General features: G+C 45.8%; 1 protein-coding gene and 1 long non-coding RNA gene across 2 annotated transcripts in view; one reads left to right on the top strand and one right to left on the bottom strand.

Annotated features, from left to right (window-relative positions):
* Positions 1 to 4,269: 4,269 nt before the first annotated feature.
* LOC128809591 (uncharacterized) lies at positions 4,270 to 4,922 on the bottom strand. The gene is made up of 2 exons (XR_008437783.1): positions 4,804 to 4,922; positions 4,270 to 4,445 (listed from the first exon to the last, which is right to left on the bottom strand). It is a non-coding gene; the product is annotated as an uncharacterized LOC128809591 (long non-coding RNA).
* A 493-nt stretch (positions 4,923 to 5,415) lies between these two features.
* RTN1 (reticulon 1) overlaps positions 5,416 to 24,443 on the top strand; it is a 118,112-nt gene continuing 99,084 nt past the window's right edge. Inside the window, exon 1 of the mRNA XM_053980990.1 lies at positions 5,416 to 6,253. Within this exon, the coding sequence (XP_053836965.1) occupies positions 6,064 to 6,253 (190 nt within the window). The 5' untranslated portion in view covers positions 5,416 to 6,063. The remainder of the gene's footprint in view (positions 6,254 to 24,443) is intronic.

The raw sequence follows: 24,443 nt of genomic DNA, 5'->3' as shown, positions 1-24,443 counted from the left end.
TCCTGCTGCCACGTGGAGGATGCAGATATGCTCAGATAAGACCATGGATTCACATTCAGACTGCTGGGCCAGCCCCCTCCAGGACAAGGAGCCATTTCAGTGGATGTGTGCTCTAGAGGGGAGTGCAGAGCCTTTCAGACACTTGGGTGAGAAATCCAGCTGCCAAGCCCTGCTGAAACTAGGCCAGTGCTGCATGTATCTTGCATATCCCACCTACTCACCTGTCTACTCCGCTCAGCTCTCTGTCTCTGCAAAGAGCTTGAAGCTGGGAAGAAGGGAGAGCTGGCCATGTTCATCAGAGGCCTGGTAGGTTTCCTCCTCTCTGACCCCTGACCAGCACCCACCCCATGGCTGTGCCAGGTCACAGGTCTGATGGTTTTGCTGTTTGAGCTCCTGTCACTGGATTTCCATGCAGAACCATCTTCCCAGAGAAACAGAGGTAATCCTCAGCGCTCCTAGAGCGGCTGTTGATGTGCAGGGGATGAAGGATGGAGCAGTCAGTCAGGCTTACCCAGGGAAAGCACCACCTTTAATCACATTGCATTACAACTGGAGGGCTGGAGAAGCTGAAAGCTCTTGCATGATGTGGAAATTAAAGGGCCAGGCAGGGTCTCTGTGCTCTGCTGTGCTCTGTGCACCTAGCAAACCTCAGAGCAGTGAAAGGAGGTTAAATTACACAGCATGCAGTAAAATGCTGTTATTTAGACTCTGGTATTTTTGAAATTGCACTTATTAAAGATCCAAGGTGAACCAGTCTCCACATTTTACAGCATGTGGTAAGAGTGGGACTATCCAGGAGATCATTTTAGAGAGCTGCTCTTTTGGACTCAGTACCTGTCTCATCTCTGAAGTTGTTCTTTGCAAAGGGAAGCACTCCCTACACAGCTGTTTGTCTGGGAAAGCTGGAAAGGTGTCATCACACCTGCACCTTCTGCCTTTCCTGGCCTTGGCCTGTTTTCCTGGCACTGAGATGCTCGTGCCTTCAGAGCAGAGCTGGGTCCAAGACCCACTGGCTGGTGCAGACACTCCAAATTCCAAAGCAGTCTGGAACAGGAGCCTGTGGTGGGTCCCAGGAGGGCTGTGGGGGAGGTGGGGAGGTGGATGATGCCTTGAAGCTCAGGAGTTTGGGGTGCCTATTTCCAGAAAGACCTGAAACATTGCCACAATTGTGGCAGAGGGAGGAAAAGATGAAAAGGACCTTGGAGAGGCTGCCTGGCCCTGCTTCATTGCCAGAGCTTTTGGAGATGGAGAGGGAGAAGGTGGAAGACCAAAGACCCAAAGGGCTCCCTGGGAAGGATCTCTGTGGACTGAAAGATGATGAATGGCCTCTGCTGTGGGGAGAGCCACCAGCACCCACAGGTCACCTTTTCTCTCAGGCCTTTTGCCTCTCTGTAGTGACAGTTTTGAGTGGTTTGGCTTGCCCAGGAAGAGCTGTTATTTTCACCACGTTTCCAGACTTTCTTTGGGTCTTCCAATACCTCTCTATGCCTTGTAAGGTGGGTGTGTGCCAGATTAACCCCACAGCACTGGGGCTCCTGGGCTTCCTACCTGTCTGTGCCCAAATGGGATCTGATTGCAGGCTGTGGAAGGGAATCCCTGTCTGCAGGCCAGCCCAGTGCTGTCACACACTGCCAGAGGTTTGCCTGTGTGAGGGTGAGGATGTGAGACACATGGAAAGCAAGGTGGGCTGCAGTGCAGATGTGGTGAACTGAAAAAGAGCCTGTAGCTCCTTCAGTGTTGAAATCTTTTCTGTGGGGTAGGGGAGGTTGTCTTACTTACCTTCATTTTCCTATTTATGTCAAAAGCTGCTTTTTTTCCCCCTTTCCTTTCTCCTGTTGCAATTCATTTATTCTAAAACCTCGAGAATAAATCCTCAAGGAAGAGGAGATGATTTTTTTTCCATTGCTGAATCCCTTGATATACCCTGCCAGGTCCTGGGCTCTTTGCTGGTAATGCTAAACCTGAGACCACAAATCCCCTCAAGGTTCAAAGTCACTTTGTCCCAGCATCGTGCAGCATCCCCAGAACACAAAGGGCTATAATGGAAAGAGAAGCAATTTGTGTGTCTGTGTTCTCAGACTTCCTACATTCAGAGGTTTATAATGTCCAAAGGGTAGATCAAGATAATTAAATACCAATAAACAGAGATAGATGAGCCCTGTGCAGGTCAGTTTGCTACACAATACAATACAAAGTACCAGGAGCTTTTGTAAATGCATTGAAAATAGAAAGAATTCATTTTTGTCCCTGGTGCCATTTAAAACTCACACCTCTCTTAAATAGGTATTAGATTAAATCTTTATCCAGCCTGATTTTCCTGTAGGGAACTTAAAAAACCCCTGTAAATTAACTTCATGCAGGACAGCCCAGGTTTTGCCAAGTTCAAAGTTTTCTGTACAGCATGAAAAATGGACTAATCAAGATTTTTGAGTATTGTCTTGTTGCTCCTGTTGGGTTTTTTTCACTCATCCTGGCAAACCAAAGCTTTGCTATCAGAAATGTATGTATCACATCTGTGGAGCTCAGGGTTTGTATCCAAGGTTTGAAATCAGACCTCTGGTTTTCCCTTGCAATATTATATGGTGATGAGCAGAGCTGATTGTATTGACTGTACAGGAAATGGTGAAATAAAGTCCTGGATTGCCCTACAATTGGGATTCCTGAAGCAAAAAAAGAAAAAAACCAACATTTTTTTTGCTTTATTTATTTACATACAATTGTAGACTCATCACAGTTGGAAAAGACCTTCAAGATCTTAAGCCCAACCTTTGACCAATCAACACCCTGTCAACTAAACCATGAAGTGCCACCTTCAGACATCTGCAGGCATGGTGACTCCCCTCCAGCCCCTTCCAGTGCTTGACAACCCTTTCCTTGAAGAAGTTGTTCCTGATATCCAACCTGAACCTCTCCTGGTACAACTTGTGGCCATTTCCTTTTGTCCTCTCCCTGTTCCCTGGGAGCAGAGCCTGACCCCCACCTGGCTCCACCCTCCTGTCAGGAGTTGTGCAGAGCCACAAGGTCCCCCCTGAGCCTCCTTTTCTCCAGGCTGAGCCCCTCCAGCTCCCTCAGCTGCTCCTCATCAGACTTGTGCTCCAGATCCTTCCCCAGCTCCATTCCCTTCTCTGCACCAGCCCCTCAAAGTCTTCCTTGCCATGAGGGGCTCAAAACTCGTCACAGGATTTGAGATGCAGCCCCCCCAGTGCCCAGCACAGAGGGACAATCACTTCCCTGGTCTTGCTGCCACATTTTTTTAATACAGGCCAGGATGCCATTGACCTTCTCGACCACCTGGGCACTCTGCTGACTCCTGCTTGTCCCCATTTCGACTCAGTGAGCAGAGCACACAGTCCACACTCTTTCTTCTCAGTCTTTTACTGCAGTAACGCTGCCTGTGTTCATGGCAGCAGCCTGAGCGCTCGATAACCCCTTCGGTGTGTGGAAATGAATCATTCCCAGTGGCCGTGTGCACCCATTCTGATGGTGCTGCGTTATCACAAGGCCTTTGTGATGGCCCATTGCTCACACAGCAGAGCTGCCAGGGGCCCTGTGCTCTTACAGACCTTCTCCTGAGAGCTCCAGTGCATTGCACACTCACACAAAGAGACCCATGGGGCATCCCAGAGAGCGGGGAATGCAAAAGAAAACTGGGAAACCTGAACAAGGACGTGCATTAAGAACTACGGGAAGACATATTTTTCAAAACAAAACAGACTGTATATCACAGAATCACAGAATCACAGAATCACAGAATAATGAGGTTGGAAGAGACCTCTAAGATTATCAAGTCCAACCTATGCCTTAACACCTCAACTAAATTATAGCACCAAGTGCCATGTCCAGTCTTTTTTTAAACACATCCAGAGATGGTGATTCTACCACCTCCCTGGGAAGACAATTCCAGTACTTTATTATTCTTTCAGTGATTTTTTTTCCTAATATCCAACCTGTACCTTCCCTGACGTAGCTTGAGACTGTGTCCTCTTGTTCTGTCAGTGCTGCCTGGTGGAAGAGACCGACCCCCACCTGTCTACAGCCTCCCTTCAGGGAGTTGTAGAGAGCAATGAGGTCACCTCTAAGCCTCCTTTTCTCCAGGCTAAACAACCCCAGCTCCCTCAGCCGTTCCTCACAGGGTTTGTGTTCCAAACCCCTCACCAGCCTTGTTGTCCTCCTCTGGATGTGCTCAAGCATCTCAATGTCCTTCCCTGAGGGGCCCAGAACTGGACATTCAAGATATTATTAATTTCATTAATATCAGTGTTGACATCATCAGAATCTTGCTGAAATCATAATCAGGCATTCTATATGTCAGAGGGGGAACCATGAATTCGGAAACTTAATCTCCTTTGCTCATGAGGTAAACCCTGATGGTATGGGATGGGATTTGGCATTACAGCCATGATGACTAAAATCGTTGCTGCTGATCTTCAGCAGACATGTCCTGTCTTGAAATAAAAGAAATAAAGAAAATCATATTAGCCTGGGCATGTTCTTGGCTGTGAGGCTGGTGATACCCTGGCCCTGCTGCCCATAGAAGCTGTGGCTGCCCCATCCCTGGCAGTCAGGCCATGCTGGATTGGGCTTGGAGCAACCTGTTCTAGTGCAAGGTGTCCCTGCCCATGGCAGGGGTTGGAACTGGATGGTCTTTGGTCTCTTAGGTTTCTTTCATCCCAAACCATTCTAGGATTCTCAGGCAGCAGCAGGATGGAGTGAGGATAAGGGTGGCAATTCCCTGGGAAGATAACAGAAATGGAAATCCTCAAGGCTACTTCTGAGGTTTTTCATCTTGCATTTTGGTCTTACCCTGGATTTCTTCCCCCCTTGTCTGGAAAAAGTGGAAACATGTTCAGTTTTCAAGCCCAAGCATAAGCTTGCTGTAGGCTGCCTAGGGCTGCTGTGACATACAGATCACAGCTGGAGATCCACTGCTGCAACAGGCAGAAAGCCAGGTGGGAATGAAATCTTCTGGCTGGGGCAATTATGATCCACTTTGTAGCTTGACCTGTCGCATGACAACAGAGAGGCCCTTCTGCAAGGCAGGGAATTTATTTCCTTGAGCTGTCTGTGCCAGAACTCTGTGCAATGCAGAAATGATGCCATGCCCTTTATCTGAATCCATTTCCTCATCTGTAAAAGGACAGCAAGGAAACTTGTTCCTAGCTCACCTCAGAAGTGGCACAGATTCTGTGAGAGCACAGACCCTTCCCTGTGCTTTCACCTTTGCTGTATCTCATGCTGCTGCTCTCACTGACAGCAAAAATCTCTGACATTTCTCATCGTCCCGGTACACACACGTGATTTTGAGAGGCAGTAAGCAAGCAAATATAATGGCACAAAAAAAAAAAAAAAAAAAAAAAAAAAAAAAAGGAGAAGAAAAAAAAAAAGGCACACAGACACCTGCTGTGAGTTTATTTTGACAAGTGCCAATAAGCGCGGCTGCAAACAGAGAGGAACCAACCGGGTAAACAAACCCAGGCGCAGAGCGCGGCTTCTCTCGCTGGGTTAGGGCTGGCGGAGAGGGGGAGGAACGGGCCGATTTTAGGGTGGGCTTGCTGAGAGCTCTCTGCCCTGTCGGCCGAGCCCGGCGCTGCGGGAGGAGCCGGCGGCTCTCCCGGCGGGCGCGGTGCCGTGCCCGGCTGCGGCGCCTGCGGGATGCTCTGGAGCGCAGGGATGCGGAGGAGGGGGGCTGCGGGAGGGGAGAGGGAGGCGTGTGCCTGCCTGCGAGGGGGGCATTTCTTCCCGTACCCGCACAAGCCGATGCCTACCCTGCTGAAGCAGTTAAACGGGGGAGAGCAGCAGCCCGGCTGGCAGATTCCTGCCCTGTGATATGCCAGCCACAGGGTGACGCAAGGGCTGGAAGGCTCCAACTAACAAGCCATTTTCACCTGCGTAATAAGCGCTAGTGGAGATACGGCAGCGGCGGCGGCGGCGGCTCCCGGTCCCCGCAGCCGGCCAGACCCCAGCGCGGCCGCAGCACCAGCCAGCCCGGCGGCCACCGCAGCCCTTCCGGTGGCCCCCGCTGCATCCCGAGAGCCGGCGACCAGCGCCCGCCTTGCAGGCAGCATGTCAGCCCCGCCGGACCCCCAGGACCTGCTGCTGGCGGGCGCTGGGCTGCACTGGGCTGCGGACGGGGCGGACCAGTACGCGACTGGGGCTCCGCTGCGGGATGGAGATGGGGCTCAGCAGCGGGAACAGCTGGGCTTCGGCTCCGCCAGGGAACACCCGCCCGTTACCATGGCGACTGCATCCCCAGGTAAAAGGCGAGGGGCACCCAGGGATGCTCAACAAAGGGGCCCTGGCAGCAGCGTCTCCCGGTTGCCTCGTTCCTGGCGCTTCCTCTGTTTTCCTCCCAGCCTGGCTGCTTGGAAACATTGCTAACGAGTTAGTGAGCGCATGTAGGGAAACAGAAAATAAGGAGGAATTGCGGCCTTTGCAAGTAGTTATTTTTTGCTGATGTGGGGGAGGGGGGACGCAGGAGACAGCCAAGTTCCCTAAAGCTCTTTGCAGTTTGTTAGGCACAAGACAACCAGATTTCAGGCAAATGTTGAAAGGCATTTGATTTCACCCGACTTGATGTGGATCTGTCATCATTTGTCATACACCCGTTCACATCTGGAGTGACAGATCTCAGTGGACTTACTTCAGCTATTCCCTGTGCACCTGGAATTCCTGAATGGCCACTTATATTATTTCAACATGCAGCTTTTAATGGAGTGCCTATTCCGAAGTGTCTGTACATTTTGTGCATGCTTTTGGGACTTGTTCATTTATTTGTGGACCTCTTGCTTGCTGTGCTTTCCACCTTTTGAGCACTGAGGTGTGTTCGACTTCAGGTGCATTCAGTTTAGGGTCTGCAGGTTCATTGATTTTCAGTTTATTTTTGGGATGTGTTCAATTTCCCTTGGTTTAGGGTTGCTTTCTTTAGTAGCTGTATTAATAGCAGGTGTATATCTGAAGCCAGGAGTCTTCAGCTCCCCATAGCTTCTGGTAGCAATGTTTTGGGGAAAATGATTCTCCTTCATTCTTGGGGACAATTCCCTACTTTCTTTCTCACTGCTGTCTGTCAGAGAACCCAAACAGCCAGAAACCCCAGCCCTGGGGGAGCTGATGCATCCCATCTCACTGGGAAGTAGATGTTTCCATTACAGATCCCAAAGCATTAAACTTGTCTTGAGTAAACTGAGGGTCAGGGCTCGGGACAGGAATCGATCTCTGTTATGCAATAGCTGCAGGAGCATTAGGAACTGCGTTTTTGGGCTGAGTCCCTTCTAATCCCCTCCAGTTAATCAGCACAAAGAGTAGCTGGCCAGGAGCAGCACAGGCTGTGTGGCTGAGTGTGCTGTTCTGCTCATACCCACACGCGTGGTTTCGTGGGGTCCGAGCGTGCGTCGGTGCCCGTGGGTGCTCCCGACGTGGATGTCCCCCTGCCACCCGTCTGTCTGCTGGGTGTGACCGAGCTCAGGGGTAGAACAGGATCTAACAGCCCTCGGCTGATGGGGGAAATGTTTTGCTGTTTTGTAGCTCTGGGCAGGCAGCTCATCTGCTGATGTGCTGCTCATTCGCTGAGCTGAGTGTTGGGGTGTGAAACGTGACTTTCTACTGGAGGCAGAGGCAGAGGGCTGGGAATGTCAGGCTCTGTGAATGTGTGTGAAGAGGGGCAGGATTGTGGTCACCAGGTGGGGCTGCCTCAAAAATATAATGACACAAAGAAGAGGGGAAAGGAATCTTGTGAGCTTTTTTTTTTTTTGTTCACTGATGGATAAAAATATGGCCATGCTGAATCTTAGCGTACAGAACAAAGAGGGGTGGTCTCTTAAACTGTGTAAATCACCATTAAATGGAAACACTGTGAAACTGCTTACAATTAATGTAGGCTTCTTCAGGCTTGACATGGCTGTAGATTTACACTTAGGAAATGCAGAATAGAGAGACAGAAAGAAAAGAAAGAGAAGAAGAAAAGATAAAAAAAGGGAAGAAAGAAGAAAGAAAGAAAAAGAGATGAAAAGAAAAATTTTTAGCTTTTTGAATCCTCTGCAAAGGGGTTTTAGACGTGTTTGTTTGCTTGAGTCAGACTGTGGCAAGGTGGAGGCAAAGTGAGTGATACAGATATTTTTTTGGTGTTTGCTGGCTGTGAACTCTCAGACTGTCAAATCAGCAGTACTGTAAGAGTAGCAACGTGCTTTAAACATTTCCCGTTTTGTTTTCCCTGTTCCATAAAGAACTGCTGTGTGGCTGTGTGCGTGTCTGGCCGACCATGGCAGACAGAGCAGCATCCCAGGCAGTGCAGCCCTGCAGTCTCCCTCTGTTTGTGGCTGCAGCAGCTGTATTTCTGTTCCACACTACCTAGGGAGCCACGACTCCCACCCCCTTCACCGGGGGAAGTAAATAATTTCCTTGTTCTCTCTGTGTGACTAAGTATTCATAAGTTTCTGAATAAGAAGACTGTCATATTGTTGAATATCTGAAACTGTCAGGCTTTTCTGAGAACTCTTTATTTCTCCTGCTCAGAGAGAGATTCCTGCCTGCTCCTAAGCCATAGGAATGGACCCAGCAGGAGATACACAGCTCCAGCTTTATTACAACACCACCATAGTCTGCCATAAACTCAAACACTCCTGGCACAATGGGCTATCTGGGGGACACTTTAGAAAAGGAGTAATCCATCCAAACAGGAGTGAATTGGACAGAATAATTTTCAGGTAGCTTCCCAGCACATCCTGTATCTTCCTCCACACCTGCCAGACCGGTCTTCTTTTTTTGGTGAAATCCATGGTTATGCTTTCGGAGGCAAGAGCAGGGTCTGGAGTCTGGGAGATTCTCTCAGCATAAAAATAACTGAAAACAAATGGGGGGAATTTATCACAGGTTGTGCAGATATTTTCTTATACAACCTAAAAATTTGCAAACTTTCCCTGATCTTGGCTTTTGTTTTAAGTTTGAAAATCAGCCAGGGATTGTTGAAAGGTTCAGGAATATTTTCAAGCTGGCTGTGGGCCCAGCTTTGAGCCAAGTTGGCTTTGTGTCAAAACCTGGTGAGTGGTTTCTGAATGATGAAAAGCAATGGATTTCACTCCCCATTCTTTGGATCAACCAAAATCAGCAGTGATTAAGACTGCAGAAAAAAATTCCCACGAGGAGTGGAAAACTCAGAGATTTCTTAAGCAAAGTCAGGGCAACAGGGAGCTGCAGATCCCACATCAGCCTCTCCTCTTGCAGGGCTCCAATGAAGATCAACTCCAGTAACTTCTGATCGGGGATAAGGCTGTTTCTCTTTCTTTTTTTTTTTTCTTTGGCCCCTGAATTTTGCTGAAAATTTCTCTCTTCCTCAAATGCCTCAAAGTTTTCCTCCTTCCCAAAAATGAATTTGGTTCAGGGTGAGAGGACCTTGCAGGCAGCTCTTGCAAGGACTCGTGAGGGAAGTGGTCCTGAAGGGCTGGTGAGGAATTACGTGTTGGAGAAGAGAGCCCCATGTCACCCAACACACCATCTGGTCACAGATTCTGTTATTTTATTTTTATGCACCAACAGTGATTAAAATCCCTTGAGAGGAATTATTTCCAAAAATATTACACAAGCTAACAGGTGTTCCCCAGGATAAATACATATGGTTTCCTCCAGTGAAATGGCAAAATGGTAGAATGGACTGTACCTCCATGCTGGACGTGTTCTTCAGGGAAAAATAGCAGGGAAAAGCCAGGAACTCATACAAATGGTGATTCCTGTGTAGGGATCTGGGAGATTTCATGCAGCCTGGTGCATGGGTGGGTATCTGCAGGGTGATATATCAGTGGTGTTACGCCCCCATGTCCATGCAGCTGAGATTAGAGAGCTGCCAGCTCATGCTCACTCCAGGCCTTCAGACAGGCCACAGCAGTCAGGACATCCCTGGAAATCCTGGCCCATTTCCAGCTGCCTCCAAAGTCAGGTCACATGTGGGGTCCAGCTGCCCAAAGGAGAGGAGGGCAGTGCCACAGGGCATGGCATGAGTAACTGGGACATGGCTACGGGGACATGATGGGACGGTGAATATGGCCTGTGGGAACCCTTCTGGAACAGCATCCAGGGGTTGGCTGGGATCCCCTGGGGTGCCTCAGTGGCGTGGAAGCCCTGTGCTCGTGGGAATAACAGCACCCATTTGGTGTGTGCCAGTGAGGGACTCAAAGCTGCTTGGGTGAGGCAGATGAGTTGAGGAACAGCCTCTGCCTTCTGAGGAGCAGTAGGAGACCAAATCCCAGGAGTGTTTTGTGCTCTGATAGGGGCAGAAATAAGACAGAAGACCCTGAGGGGTGTTGGCTCCTACTGCTCCATGATGAGGATAATCTGTAATGTCAGTGCTTTAAGTAAAGACCTTTTCAAAACCCCTTTCTAATTCACATGGTTTGTAGAGGCTGGGTTTGAAGGTATGTGCTGTGTACCCAGATGTTCTCACCATGAGCTAACCCTCCAACCCAACCCTCTGCCTGCAAGGGATTGCAGTGAGGTGCTCCTGCCACAAGCCTCAATTTGCACTGGTAATGCTGCGCCAGTGAATGTCACTTTATGGTTTCTCCCCAGTTGCTGGCAGCTTTGCACCAGCATGAAAGAGATTTCTGATGGTTTTCAGGCAGGTTGAGAGCCCCGTGGTTCACCTGGGTGGAGAGAAGTAGGCATGGACAGGAATGTCTGCACTGCTTGGGTTTGGCACTGACGCTTCTTGGGGTGTCAGATCATGGACAAATGCAGCAGATTCCCCAAGACAACTGGCTCTTTGTGGCCTTCCCACCCCTTCCCAGGTGTTGCTCTAGGAAGATCTCCCTCTCCCCAAACATCCGTAGCAATGTGCTGCTCTAAACCACCACACTGGAAAGGCCAAGACCCAAATCCTAATTTTTCAAGCTGCTGTAGAAACGTATTGATATGGTGGATTCATCGACCTAAGCATGACACAGGGGAGCGTCAGCAGGTGTTTGGAAATATGTCCTGAACTGCCAGGCAATCCTGCTCAGATTGAACCACCTGGGGCCAGATTTAGTCTCACTTTGGAAGAATATATCTTCATGTCAATTCTGCTATCAACAATTTCGTCCTTTCTGATTTAGAGAACTGAATTTAGTTTTTCTCTGCTGTCTGGATTAGCCACTCACAACTTCTGATCTACTGCTGTGAGTGAAGGGGACAGAGATCTCCCCATTCCCTGGTGTTTTGTTAGTGCAAGCAGATTTTGCAGAGGGACAGAAACAAAGCGGATTTCTTCTCGGATCTTTCTGTTCTTGTAATCCTCATGAAGCTTGAAAAAGTAGCCTAAGCCCACAGTTAGCCATCAAAAAAAAAAAAAAAAAATCCTGTTGATGTACCATCCTTCATTCTCACATGGGTAAAGTTGGAGCAATGTCTCCCTTTGGGCTTCTCCAGAAATGCTCTGCATTTGGGGTGCTCTCAGAGGTGCCTAAAACTCCTGGTATAAAATCTGTGCAGCAGTGTAGTTCCCAACTCCACACAGATCAAAATGCAGCTGGTTTTTCCCTGCTCCTCACAGGGCTGCAGATAGTTCTGTCTGCTTTTACTGCCACACTGATGAATTTTCTTCAGCCTTCAGGGCTGCAACTGGGTTGAGGAAGAGGATGAGGCAGATGAAAGAGCAAAGTAGTACCAGGGAGGGTGACTCACCTGCCTTATTTTAATCTTCATCACTCAGTAATGAAATGTTTTATTTATAGGTGAGGAACTGAGGGGGAGAGTTTGGGGAGGAGGAGAATGGTGTGGAGGGGAGAGGCTTTGGATGTCCCAGTTACTGCAGGCTTTGGGTTTTGTGAGTTGCAGTATTTTCTGGGCTGTGAATCTCCCCTGGGCTGGGTGCTTCATTATCTCTCAGTGCTACAGGGGTCCCAGGAGGCACATCAGTCTCCTTTTTCCTTCAGCTCTGGAAATGCCACTCAGTGACATATTTTATGCCTTATTTTTACCATAAAACCTGTATTGTGCTGGTAGCAGTCTGTCTGGGGACAGCAACCCCAGAGAACGCCTGCCTCTGTTTCAATCCTCCCAGAAAAGTCTGGGCAGATCCCACAGGTCTGTTCATCATTCACACACCTTGCCACGAGGGATCCTGGCCCAGCTGCGTGGCCTGGATTGGCCCAAGGATGCTCAGGACTAGAGTTAGGCTCTGCTTTCAGTCCTGAGGCCCGAGTTGACCCCGAGATCTAATTATTTCATGCACAAGAGTTTTAGCTCAAAGTTCCTGAAACAACAAAGGAGTTGTGCTGCAGGTCAACATCATCAACAAGGAATGAAGTTTTTAAAATGGGTGACTTTTTTGGAATTTCCCTCACTCTCCCTCCTTAGTAGTTGGTACCTGTAAAATGGGCCAAGTACACACTAAGATTTTTCATTTTTAATGTAGCATTTATATCTGTTGTTCATGTGCTATTCTCTTACTTCTAAATCAGGACTGCTTACAAAATTCTGGGGGTTGTTGTTTTTCTTAGGTTGTTTGTTTGGGTTTTTTTTTCAAAAGAGAAGGTGGCCTCCACAGAGCAAACCATGTTTCAAATAATGAAAAATTATTTGTAATTAGTTTTCTAATTTAGGAGAAGCTGTAGAGTTGGCATGATTCAGCACTCAGGAGCACACCTCCCATTTAATGTTCTTGTTTTTTAAGACATTTCTGATTTATGGTCAATCTATTCCTCCAAGAAACCTCGTACCTTCAACAGTGAGAATAAATTCCTGGCACTCACCTGCAAGGCAAAGCTTGAAACAGAGAGGACCTTAATCACCTATTGCAGTCCTCCTTGTTTCAGTGAAGTATTTAGGATTCTAATTTTGTGGAACATAAGCACATTCTTAACTGTTATTAAAATTAGCATGGTCTTAAGCATATGCATAAAGGTGAGCATGCTTTGTTTAATTTAGGGATAAATGAGGTGGAAGATATATAATGTATAAATTGGCTTTATTACCCATTAGACCAGACTGCTTCAAGACACTAGCATGCAAAATGGAAGCACCAGCACTTACCCATCTCATTACAGCACTGTGAAAATTAACCTTTAAAGAGATCAAAAACTTTGAATGAAAATCATAATCATGTTGCTGTTGTTTATTTTGATCTATCGTGTGCTTCTAGGTGAGAATAAAAATGGTTAGAAATGACTACATCCTTCATAAGCCTGTCACTTTCAAATATTGAGGTGTTACCTCATAAGCATTGGCTTTGTGCTTTAATATTCCTTAAGAGTGGGCTTCCCCACCTTTATTTAAATAACAGCTGATAAAAGAGTTCCTTGCATATTTCTTTCATTGCTGTTATGAGTCGCCTGCCCTTGATACAGCCTCCTGCTATCGTGAGCTCTGGTGTGAGGCAAGGTAGCTGCTTCTTCAGAGGTGGTTTGGACACGATTGCCATTAACAGCTGCAGCATTCCCAGCATCTCCCTCACTCAGCAGTGGCTCCCATCCTGGATGCAGGGCTGCAGTGGGTGCAGGAGATCATGGGGCAGGGAAGATGCTTTCTGCACTGGGGTGACTCTGCAGACCTGCAGTTATGTCAGCTCGAGGCTCTTTTGTGCCATTCAGGACATGAGTTATGTCTTATTTTTCAGCAGTGCTGAATTTATGAACTGTGGCTGATTTATTGCCAGCAGCTTTAAAGACATTGAAGGGACTTATTAACTGTGGCCAGTAAAAAGCAAATGCATGGGGCAGCCTTGTCAGGCTGGAAACTTTCCTGCTTCCAGTCCCTCAGGATCTTGTGCTTCTCATCTCTGAGGGGTTTTTTTCCCTGTCCAGATTGTCAGTCCATGTCTTGGGTGCACATGTGGGTGCCCCTGGGTGAGCCCTGTGGCTGAGAAGGAGGAAACACCAAGTCTGGCCGGGGCTTTGTAGCCCAAACACAGCCCTGGGTGCCATCCCTCACCCCATCAGAGACCTCATGGACATTTCAAAGGCACAAATGCAGAAGTTACAGATGCAAATTACATCCCCAGCTTTCCCTGCACTGCATTAGTCACTGTTTGCATGACCAAACAAAAATCCTCACCCTGGGCAGGCTCTGCAGCACAGCTGTGCACAGAAGGGCTGCAGGCAGCCTGAGCCATCTGAGTTCCTGCTGATGTTCTCCTGCTGAGCCTGGATGTCAGGTCCCAAAAGCTCCCAAAACACTCAGGGGCACCTGTGGAAGAACTGCTGGAGGGACAGACTGCATTTAAGGGTTCTGATTGATGCCTTGTGAAGGCTGACCTAGAACAGAGGCTGGACAGAGTTAAAGAATAAAGCAGGGATTTATTAAAAGGCCTCAATGGATCCACAAGAGCCCAGCCAGGGCTACACCAAAGATGAACCAAAATGGTCACAAAACGGACAGCTGGTCATGGGGTCTCACACTTTTGTAAGTTCTGCTCCATTTGCATATTGGAGTTAATTGTCCAATTACAGCTTTAGGTTATGAAGCCCCATCCTTGTTTTCTCTCTTCAGTCCACCATTGTTTGTGCTCTTGGGCCTGAGATTTGGATCATTTCTCCTTGGTCCCCAGCTGGAGAAGGAATTGTTTTGTCTCCCTGCTCTGTGAAGAGAGCTCACCATCCCCTAATATGAAGCCCAGACCCACCACTAAAGCATCACAGAATCTGAAAAATATAAAAACTAAAACCTGAGGCATCATGATCAGCAAGAGAGTTCTGCCATTCACAGGCCTAATCCCTCCCCTAAGCAGGGGCTTACCCCCCCACAAATATCATTTTGCATCTCAGGAAGGTGGGGACTCCCTCACCCCGCACAGGTTTTGGTGCACATGTAACCAACAGAGCAGCTCTGCTTGGAAATTGTTTTATTGCCAAGCTCCTGGGCAGGCAAAGAGCTGGATCCTGAGCACAGCTTAAAGGTTGCTCTAAATCTGCCAGCACCCTTCAAGTGTACACCTGTATCCAGGTCAGCTGCATCCCTCTCCCTGTGTGAGGCACCGAGGCCAGGGCAGGGCTGGGAGGTGAAACCTGCAGCCAGCAGGGCTGGGGAGCAGTGTCTCATCTCTGCCCCGATCTGTGGAGCAGCATTCCGTGTGCTCTGTGGGAGGAGGAATGAGCTTTCACAGTTCCCAGCTCCCCCCTGGCTGCCTGAGCACGGAGGGGTCTGAATCCCAATCAGCCTTCATTGGCTCTTTCCCTTGGTGTCCTTAATGCCGGGGCAAAAAGAGATGCACTTGCTGCTCACGTGCAGGGGAGACGTTTTGCATTTCGTGATGTTTTCATTCCTGTTGACTCCAGCACTGAAGCACGATGCAACACGCTGGAAATGCAACGTGCACCTCAGCTGAGCTGGAAGCTGTGAGACAGGTGCAGCTGTGTGATAGCAGCAGCAGTCATTTGTTGTTTGCAGGGTGATTTTAGTAAAATGGGAAACGTCTTCTCCCGCTCCTTATGGACGTTACAAAAATGTGTACTGCGGCTTTTTCATCCTCTCTCTAGTGCTCACTCTAGGGACGTAGCATGTTTGTCAGTTTGCTGGGTTGGGGTTTTTTTTGGTATTTTTTTCCTTTTATTACAAAGGTTTATAGCTTTGGTAAACATCATTGAGCAAATGCTCTAAACTGCAACATTGCTGTGCACTAAATTTGAATCGAGGCAGTTGCCTTTGATGTAGGGCTAACCTAAAGCTGAGGCTGATTCCTCTCTTTTGCAGCTTTTGCAGTTCTTTAAAAAAAGACATAATGCAGCATTTATGTACTTGCTGATTTCCCTACTGCTCTAGCAAATTATCACTGGAGTGGAATGAAAAATTGATTCCTCAGAATTTCCTGATTATCTTAAAAGTCTCTGTTGGTAATTTGTCATTCTCAGAGCTTAATTGGCTTGTAGAAAAGGTATTGGGCCCAAAGGTGATACTCCAAGATGATGTGTGAGAGTTAAAATCCCAGAGGAGTCACCTGCTCTGAACACATTGTTTATGGGAAAAAATAAAATAAAATATAAAATAAGAAATAAAATAAAATAAAATAAAATAATTAAAAAGAAATAAAATAAAATAAAATAAAATAAAATAAAATAAAATAAAATAAAATAAAATAAATAAAATGGGTTTAGAACTTCTGGACAGTAGTTCTGTTTATCACTTTAATTAAGAAATCCTCATAGCAAATTGGCTGGTAAGTAGCACCTTTGTTGCTAGCAAGAGAGGATTTTTGTAGATTCTTAGTGGTTTAGGTGGTATCTATTTTTCCACATAAAAAGTTCTGTGAGTGTTTAATGAGGATATGTCACACACAGGACTGAAAAGTCAAACAAGCAATTAATTGATTGCATGGACAGATGTGGAGTCATTAAGTAAAACCTGGATTACTTTCACAGGGATGAAATAGGACCCCTGCCTATGAAAATGCATACCTACCTCTGCTGCCAGGAGAAAGGACTGAATTTCCTGAAATTTAAATTTTTTTTAGAAGTTTCTCATCAGACAAAAAAAAAAAACAACCTTTTCCACAAGAGATACACAGATTAAAATAGTATTAATGAAAATAGTGAAATATTAGAAATAAGCGCATATATTTTCAAATTATTATTCTCAGATCAATTCATGTTTCACTTCATTTGGCTGGCAGCATTGTTTCAAAAAGTACCCTTGCTTTTATAGGAAGACATTTATTCCAAAAAATACATAAATTCCATTTCAAAAGCACTAATTCCAGCCTGTAAAGTTCTTTATTCTATTTTAGAATTGCCATGTCATGTACATTTTTTATGTTGTGGTTTGTTTTTTTTTTTTTTCCCCACTACCCTAAAAAAACACCCCTGGAGATTAGGGAGGATTATCTGAGCAGTTATCGTAGTAAAAGCCAGTTGCCATTTTGGGAATATTTTTTTTTTTCCCTCAAAGTCCTTTTCACATTAGTCTTTATAATTTGGTGCTGTGTAGAAGTTCAGGTCAGAGCTGAGGAGCCAGGCCTGGGGATTAATGCTGTGTGAAACAAATGCAATCTCCCTCCACTTTGAACGTGCTAAGCAGACCATGTATAATCCATGGAATATTTCGTGGATCTGCCAAGGCCTTGAAGATGGCATTTGTAATATTTGTCTGGCTACATGTATTTTTACATCTTGTAAAAATGTGCCATCCAAACTCTGTTAAAAACCGAGGAGAGGGGGCTGAACAAAGTCTGAGAAGTAAACCATTCCCAGGAGGGGATTTTAGAGTTTGGGCTTCTTTTTTTCCCCCCTTCTCTCTGCTGTTGCTTTTTAATGAATCGTTCTTCTAACCTACTTTAAATTGAGCTTCTAGCATGCTGGATGTTTTTGCAGATGAATCATACTGTGCAATGCACTTATGCATATCTGCTGTGCAAGTACACTGTCAGCTTGTATTTGATAACCTACCAGCAAGCAGGATCTTTTTTTGTGGAATCTTGGGATGCTAATGTCGTTCTCCAAGTGAGAATAATGCAACCACTGTTAATAAATCAGCCTGGGTCTGGGGATGTCTCACCACTTTCACTGCATCCTTGATTAGCATTATCCTCAGAGGTATAAATTAAAGAGGAAAATATATAATCTGGGAAGCTTTCCAGCATCATCTTTGAAAATGAGAGCTCAGTGCTTTGCTGGGATTTCTTTGGTGGAGGAATGCTAATAGCAATGCTGAAGATGTGCCCTGATTGCACCCTAAAGAGTAGGAAGATGTACAGAATAGCTTTTTTTTTTTTTTCTTTGTCATCAAGATAATTTCTGGTGTGATCTGCACTGGTGACCAATTTTCTACATGGTTCTGTGAATTGATCCCAGAAGTGCAGCTTCAGTTGCTTCATTTTCTACTGCTTGTTCCCTTTGTCTGACATCTGCATAAAACCTGGTGCCTGGTTTCCCACCTCAGCCTGCAGACAGCTGCCTGCAGCTGTTAGAGAGTGGGCACAGTCCCTCTGAGACACTGGCCAAAGCTTGGGCTTCAGCAATAAAGGTTTCAGGAATTTCTTCTGACTGTTCCTACAAGGTGTCACCACAGCTGGATGGTAGCTCCTGACACCTCCCTTCCTGCCAAGGGAAGAAAACTGTGCTGCAGAATGTGCTGATTTGCAAAATAAAAAAAAAAAAAAAAGTCACAGGGAGGGTTTGATTTTTTTTTTGCAATGTTCCAGCTGTGCTAAATGAGCAGAAAGGGGAGTTTTCAGCATATCAGCAACATCTTGGAAATGGAAATGCCACATCTTCCAGCACTTTCTGAGTGAGTTTTCCCCTTCCCTGCCCATAATCCACTCGGCATTGACTGCAACTAGGAGTTTGGCATGACTTGTGCTTGGAGTTTTGCTGTATAATGTCTGTGTTTCTATTTGCTTTCCCTTGGCCAGCTCTCTGCCAACATCTCCCTCTGCTTTCCAAGAGATGGGGAAAAGCACAGAAGGGAAGACAAAGCTGTTGTTCCTCAGGTTGCCTTCTGGGGAGGCGTAAGATGCCTTTATTACGATTTTCCTGATGGAACATCTGATCCACAGGATGGTGGAAGGTCTTTACAAACAACCCCCAGGAGCTGCATTTGAACTCAGTCTGGGTCTGATGAGGCCCAGGCAGTGCCCGGGCTTCTCCAAACAGGTTTTGGCTTCATCATCAGTGACTCAGTTTACCGGGCCTCTCAGGCTGAGACTCCTAAAAGTCATTCCTCTCCTCTGAAAAAATGTAGGGCAGTTATTTTTTCTTAGCTCCTGAAGATAGTTATTTTTTTTCCTGCATTTATAAACTTTATCACTTTTAAATTAATATTAAGGATCCTTAGTTATGTTTTACAAAGGCATTCACCCTTCCAGCTCAACAAAATAGAGGCAACACCATGTGTTATTTGCCAGCTCTACTGATTTTGGTAGATTTGCTGAAGCAATGTGTTTCAACATTTCCAGACATTTTTCCTGTGGAGCTTTCTCTTCCATAGAATGGTTTTCTGTTTCCCCTTGATTTGAGATGAAAAGAAAATTGAAAATAATATGAATTTTTCCCACAGGACAGAATTTCTTTTGCAATAGCTCAGCTTCTAGGTAATGTCAGGAACGACACAAACCACTGTGATCAGTGTGCTTAATTTCAACTCTGCATTTATGACTTATTCCTTGACATTTCTGTCTGAAGAATAATGACATAAACACACTTTATTCTGAGCTTGGAAATACCCATTAAAACTGAGAGCTACTGCAACAGCAAGTAGGGTTTGTGAGCATCTATTTAATGCAGTCAACAGGGTTGTGACCTTGGTTTTCTGTCACTGGAAATGAAATTGCCTCCTGGTCCAGCCCATCTCTTTGCTGTATCACCAAGCAGGTTATTTTCTCCTTTTGGCAGATGACTTTGCCAGCACTGTGGTGAGGAAGGCATGAAATGTTCCCCAGGCCAGCAGCTGCCCAGGGTCCTTGGATTTAAATAATTATCATAGAATCACAAATTATAGAACAGGTTGGGTTGGAATTGGTCTTAAAGACCACCCAGTTCCACCCCCTGCCATAAACAGGGACACCTTCCACTATCCCAGGTTGCTCCACACCCTGTTCACCCTGGTCTGGAACACTTCCAGGGATCCATGGAAAGCCACAGCTTTTCTGGGCAACCTGTGCCAGGGTCTCACCACCCTTACAGTAAAGAATTTCTTCATAATATCTGACTTAAACCTACCCTCCTTCAGCTGAAGGCCATTCTCCCTTGTCCTATCACTGCATACCCTTGTGGAAAATCCCTTTCCAGCTCTTTTCCATTAGGCACTGGAAGGGGCTCTAAGATCTCCCTTGAGCCTTCTTTTCTGCAGTCTGAGCAGCCCCAACTGTCTCAGCCTGTGTTTGTAGACGTATTCCAGACCTGTGGGAGCTCTCTGCTGGACTCATTCCATCAGGTCAACATCATTATATAGTGCTCCTTCTTTACTCACTTAGAAATGTGACTTGCCTGTTGATGCCCAGCAAGGGAATTAAAGTGAGGGAAGACAGCAAATGAAACTCTTTCTTCTTAGCCTCTATACAAGAGTTTCCTTTTGGAAAAGCCCTCCCCTTCTCAGGCTGTGTGAGCAGGAAAGCAATGCAGCTCCCCATGAGTGAGAAGTGAAGCCTTTAGGAGCCATCAGGTTCCCTTTCCTGACCCTGAACTTGGAGCTGCAACAACAACTGCTCCCTCAGATTTGCTGTGCTGCTTGTTTTAGTCAGCTTTTCAGAAAAAAAAAAAAAAATTGTCTGTTCCAGAAGTTTTCAACCAATCTCAGTCCCATTCAGCTGGATGGCAGCAATTGCTAGGGCAGGTAAAATCCAAATCTTACCAGGAGTCTTCTGCTCCTGCCTGCTTCCAGCACCAGGTATCCCAGGCTTTTGTAACTTTTAGAAACAAGGAGCCAGATGTGAGCAAAACACCATGTTGAGCAAAGAATCTGCAGAATTGCTCACTCAGATTTTTGGTTACAACTGCTCTGCTGTGCCAGGCACAAGGCAGTTTCTGAGAAGATTAAATAAAGAAGCTGGTTTCTAACCTTGTCCAACATAAAGTTGAGAGGGAAAGGGGTGTTTGCTCCTGGTGCCTGGTGAAACTGACAGGAGAAATGAGCTACACTAAAAATCAGTGTAGGCAGAAGGGTAAAATTGTGTAAATTACACAGGAGTGTCAGTCCAGGGAGGAGAGGAAGTCAGCATGGAGGGAAAAATGGAGAGCAAGAAAAGAAATCCCAGCTACTCTCAAGAGTTTGGATTTCTCAAGCGATGGATTTCTCACCAGTTTATGAAGGGATGTAGTGGTGGGGGTTAAGTTTATAAATTCAGCAGACATCTTTTGGTCCATGTCTCCTGTGCTCACAAGATCTGGAGGCGAAGTTTGCCTGCAAAACCATCTCCCTCCACCCTTTGTTCAATTGGAGCAATTAACATAATTGCATTTAAAAAAAGCTTTTGAATGCATTTTTGTTTCTCAGTAATTTCTTTCAGTCAATTGAAAGGACTTGAAATCCCCATTCTTCAAAGCAGAGACAGATGTGTTGAGCCTTTCACCACGTGAGTAGTACCTGGAGGAGTGCTGGGCTACAGCAGGACCTGCCTCATGTGCTGGGTTCACTCTCCAGACCCTTGGAGGCTGGCTGAGCTCTCCCAGCTCCTACATCTAGCACTGGGAAACCACAAGGAAGACCATGAAAAAGCAGAATGATCTTGGCCACCTGTGTAAACATCCAGGAGGAGGTCATGCAGGGACAGGGAAGCTCAGAAGGGAGAGCCAGCTTCCTAAACATGGGATGGAAAACCCCAGATGAATCCATCAGGGAAGGACTGGGGTGTTTGGGATCACAAGCCAAACCCAAATCTTGTGCTGTTTTGCTGTTGCTAAGCAGAAGATTCCAGGCTGAGATGTAGTGATGTGTTTTTTATGTGCAAGATGCAATAAATGGCCTGGGGATGAGCATGGTGTCCAGTCTGGAGCACAACACATCAGGAGCAAAACCCAGAGGAGAGGGACCAGAGTGATCAGATGTCAGGGAAATACAGCCTAGGAGGAGAGATTAAAAGAACCAGGCTTGTTCTGATTCTGGAAGTTCTAGAATTGTCTGCCCAGGGAGTTGGTGGAGTCACCATCCCTGGGTGTGTTTAAAAAAAGCCTGGATGTGGCACTCAGTGCCATGGTTTGGTTGAGGTGTTAGGGCATGGGTTGGACTCGATGATCTTTAAGGTCTCTTCCAACCCAGTCCCTCTGTGAATTCTGTGAATTCTGTGAATTCTGTTTAAGCTAAAAGTGAGAATCACTGGGGCATCGAACAAGAGCGGTCTGTGAGTGCTTTGAGTTCATGAAAGCCCAAGCAAAGAGCCTGACTCAACCTAATCTCCAGAAATCAGTGTGGCTTCAGCTGCAACATTCAGATTAAAGATTTGGAAAAAACCTTGGGAGAATGCTGGACAGAGAAACACAGGTTGCCAGACGGGTGGTGGCTCTAGCCCAGGTGCTGGAGTGGGCAGTGCAGAGGAACATCACCTAGATGGCAAAGGAAATGATGCTGCTGCCTGGGGCCAGTGATGGAATCAGGTCTTTCAGGTCTTTCTGGCCCTGTTTTTGGTGAATCTATAAGCTGAGGTGAGGGATGGCAGCAAGAAATACTGCAGGAAATACTAATTTTTTAATTTTCCCATCTTACTTTGGTTCCTGCCTGGTACAAACCAGCAGTTTCTCTTCCTCTTTGAAAATGTGCATCAACCACAAGTCACAGAAAAGTAGGAATGGCTGATATTTTTGTGGTTCAGTTCTTTTTAAGGTGATTATTTATTTTCTTAAAGAAAAATAACTTTATGTGTATTTTGCAAGGAAAGCCCAGCTTTCCTTAGGGGGAGTGGGTGAATTTACTCCTGCAGACAAATCTCAACTTAGCATTCAGTAAGTTGGACAAACAGCAAACTTGAGCACAAAATAATTACAAGGATTTTTAATAAATGCAGGCTTGGCAGAGAGAAATTATAGAAGATAAAGTGTGCAGTGATAGTTGGATACTAAAAGCATCATGCCTGCATCCAAGGAAGGAGGAAATGGAAAAAGATATGGCAACTACAGTCTTATTAAACTGATTTAATTAGTAAGGTTGCAAACATAAAGGGAAGATGGGAAAAGTGCATTTATAAATGTGGACTGTGAAGACAAACCTGATAGTTTACTTTAGTAAGAGATTGATTGTTTTCTGACAGGCTTACAGTGAATTTTAAAGCCCAGCACTGCTTGGAACACCTCAGCTGAGAGATTTGGGGTTCTCCACTCTGGAGAAGAGAAGACTCTGGGTGACCTCACAGTGACCTGCCAGTTCTTAATGGGAGCTTATATAAAAGAGGGACAGTGACTTTTTACAGATAGGTGGTAGGACAAGGGAGAATGGGTTTAAACTAAAAGAGGGGAAATTCAGACTAGATGCTAAGAAGAAATCTTCACTGTGAAAGTGATGAGACCCTGGCACAGGTTGTCCAGAGAAGCTGTGGCTGCTCCATCCCTGAAAGTGTCCAAAGACAGAAAGGATTGGGCCTGGAGCAACCTGGGATAGTGAAAGGTGTCCCTTATGTACCTGGGATGAAGCAGTGAAAGCAATGAGAAGGACATCAGAGAAAAAGAGTTGAAATATTAAATACCTAACACTTGGTTCCAATGTTTTCTATTTGCTTTGAAGCAGTTTTAATTCAATTTAAAAAAATAGAAAAAATTTCAGTTTTATAGAAATGAATTTTTCTAGTCAATTCTTTCAAGTAAAAATTTTCCATGCTCTGAAAGGGCAAGGGAATAATCAATGAGCATTGTTTGGAGAAATATAGCACCTCTTCCCAACTGTGCTAATATTGGTGAGAAAACAGCATTTCATCAGACCAGCTTGTGAGTCAAATTTGGAAATTACTCCCTTTGTACTTGGGCTATATGGGCTGCTCATGGATATTAGAAGTGTGAGCTGTGCTGCTTAATTGTAGCTTCTTGTATGAGTCACATGATTATTTAATGAGGATCCTTGATTGGAGGCATGAGCAAACACATCTCTTATGCACACTTGATTGTGCCAATTTCAGGGCTCATTTTCTCTCAGTGCTGATACATAACACATTTGTCATTGGCCTTGGCAAACATTTCTTTGCCAGGAAAAAGTCATTTCTCAAGTATCAACAAAAAAATGATACATGGGTTTAGCGAATATAAAGTGTGTAATAGAACAATAGAGTCATAGAATCACAGAATCTTTGAGGCTGGAAAAGGCTTTTAAGATTATTGAGCCCAACCATTCCCCCAGCACTCCCAAGGCCACTATTAACCACGTCCCCAAGTGCCACATCCACATTTCATTTAAATCCTCCCCTTCACCACTTCTGTATCATCTCCCCTGTAACAAAATGAAGAAAAAACCATTAAGATTCACTTGTGAGATACACTTGGTTGGCAGCAGCATGTGGGAATTTTATTAGGTGAAGTCAGAATCCTCTTCAGGAAAGGCTGATCCATTTGCTTTCTTAGCTCTGCTGGAAGTTGGGATCTTGGGGATTTTTGTGTTTGTGGTATGTTTAGGTTTCTCCTGGGCATGAGGGTGGCTGTAATTCTCACCTCAGAACAAGAGTGGGTGTTGCAGCTCCAATATAGCTGCTCCAGTGCCACATCCTCTGCCTGTCTCTGGGTCTCATCCTGCATCCAGCATTAATGGGGATCAAAAGATCTCCAAAAATCATAGAAAGGCTTGGGTTGGAAGGGACTTAAAAGGTCATCTGGTTCCAGCTAGAGGAGATGGGTAGCTTTTGCCATTTGTGGTACACTGGTTTGTGTGACAATTTTCTCATGGAACTTTGTTTATTAAGTTTGGGGACAAAAAACCTTTGTGTTTCCTGAAGACTATTAAAGCACACAGCCACACCAGATTTCGGGAGAGCCTTCTCTGAAGTACCATTTCATTGGATTTAAAGGTGTGTTTCATGAATATAAAACATGACATATGTGATCTTCCCTCTGCCTAGCAGTAAAGGCTGATGATGATGTAAG

The sequence above is a fragment of the Vidua macroura genome, chromosome 6 (genome assembly GCF_024509145.1).
Source record: "Vidua macroura isolate BioBank_ID:100142 chromosome 6, ASM2450914v1, whole genome shotgun sequence".
Classification (NCBI taxonomy): Eukaryota; Metazoa; Chordata; class Aves; order Passeriformes; family Viduidae; genus Vidua; species Vidua macroura.
Note: the sequence above shows the minus strand (reverse complement) of the source record. Positions and strands in the feature narration are given on the sequence as shown.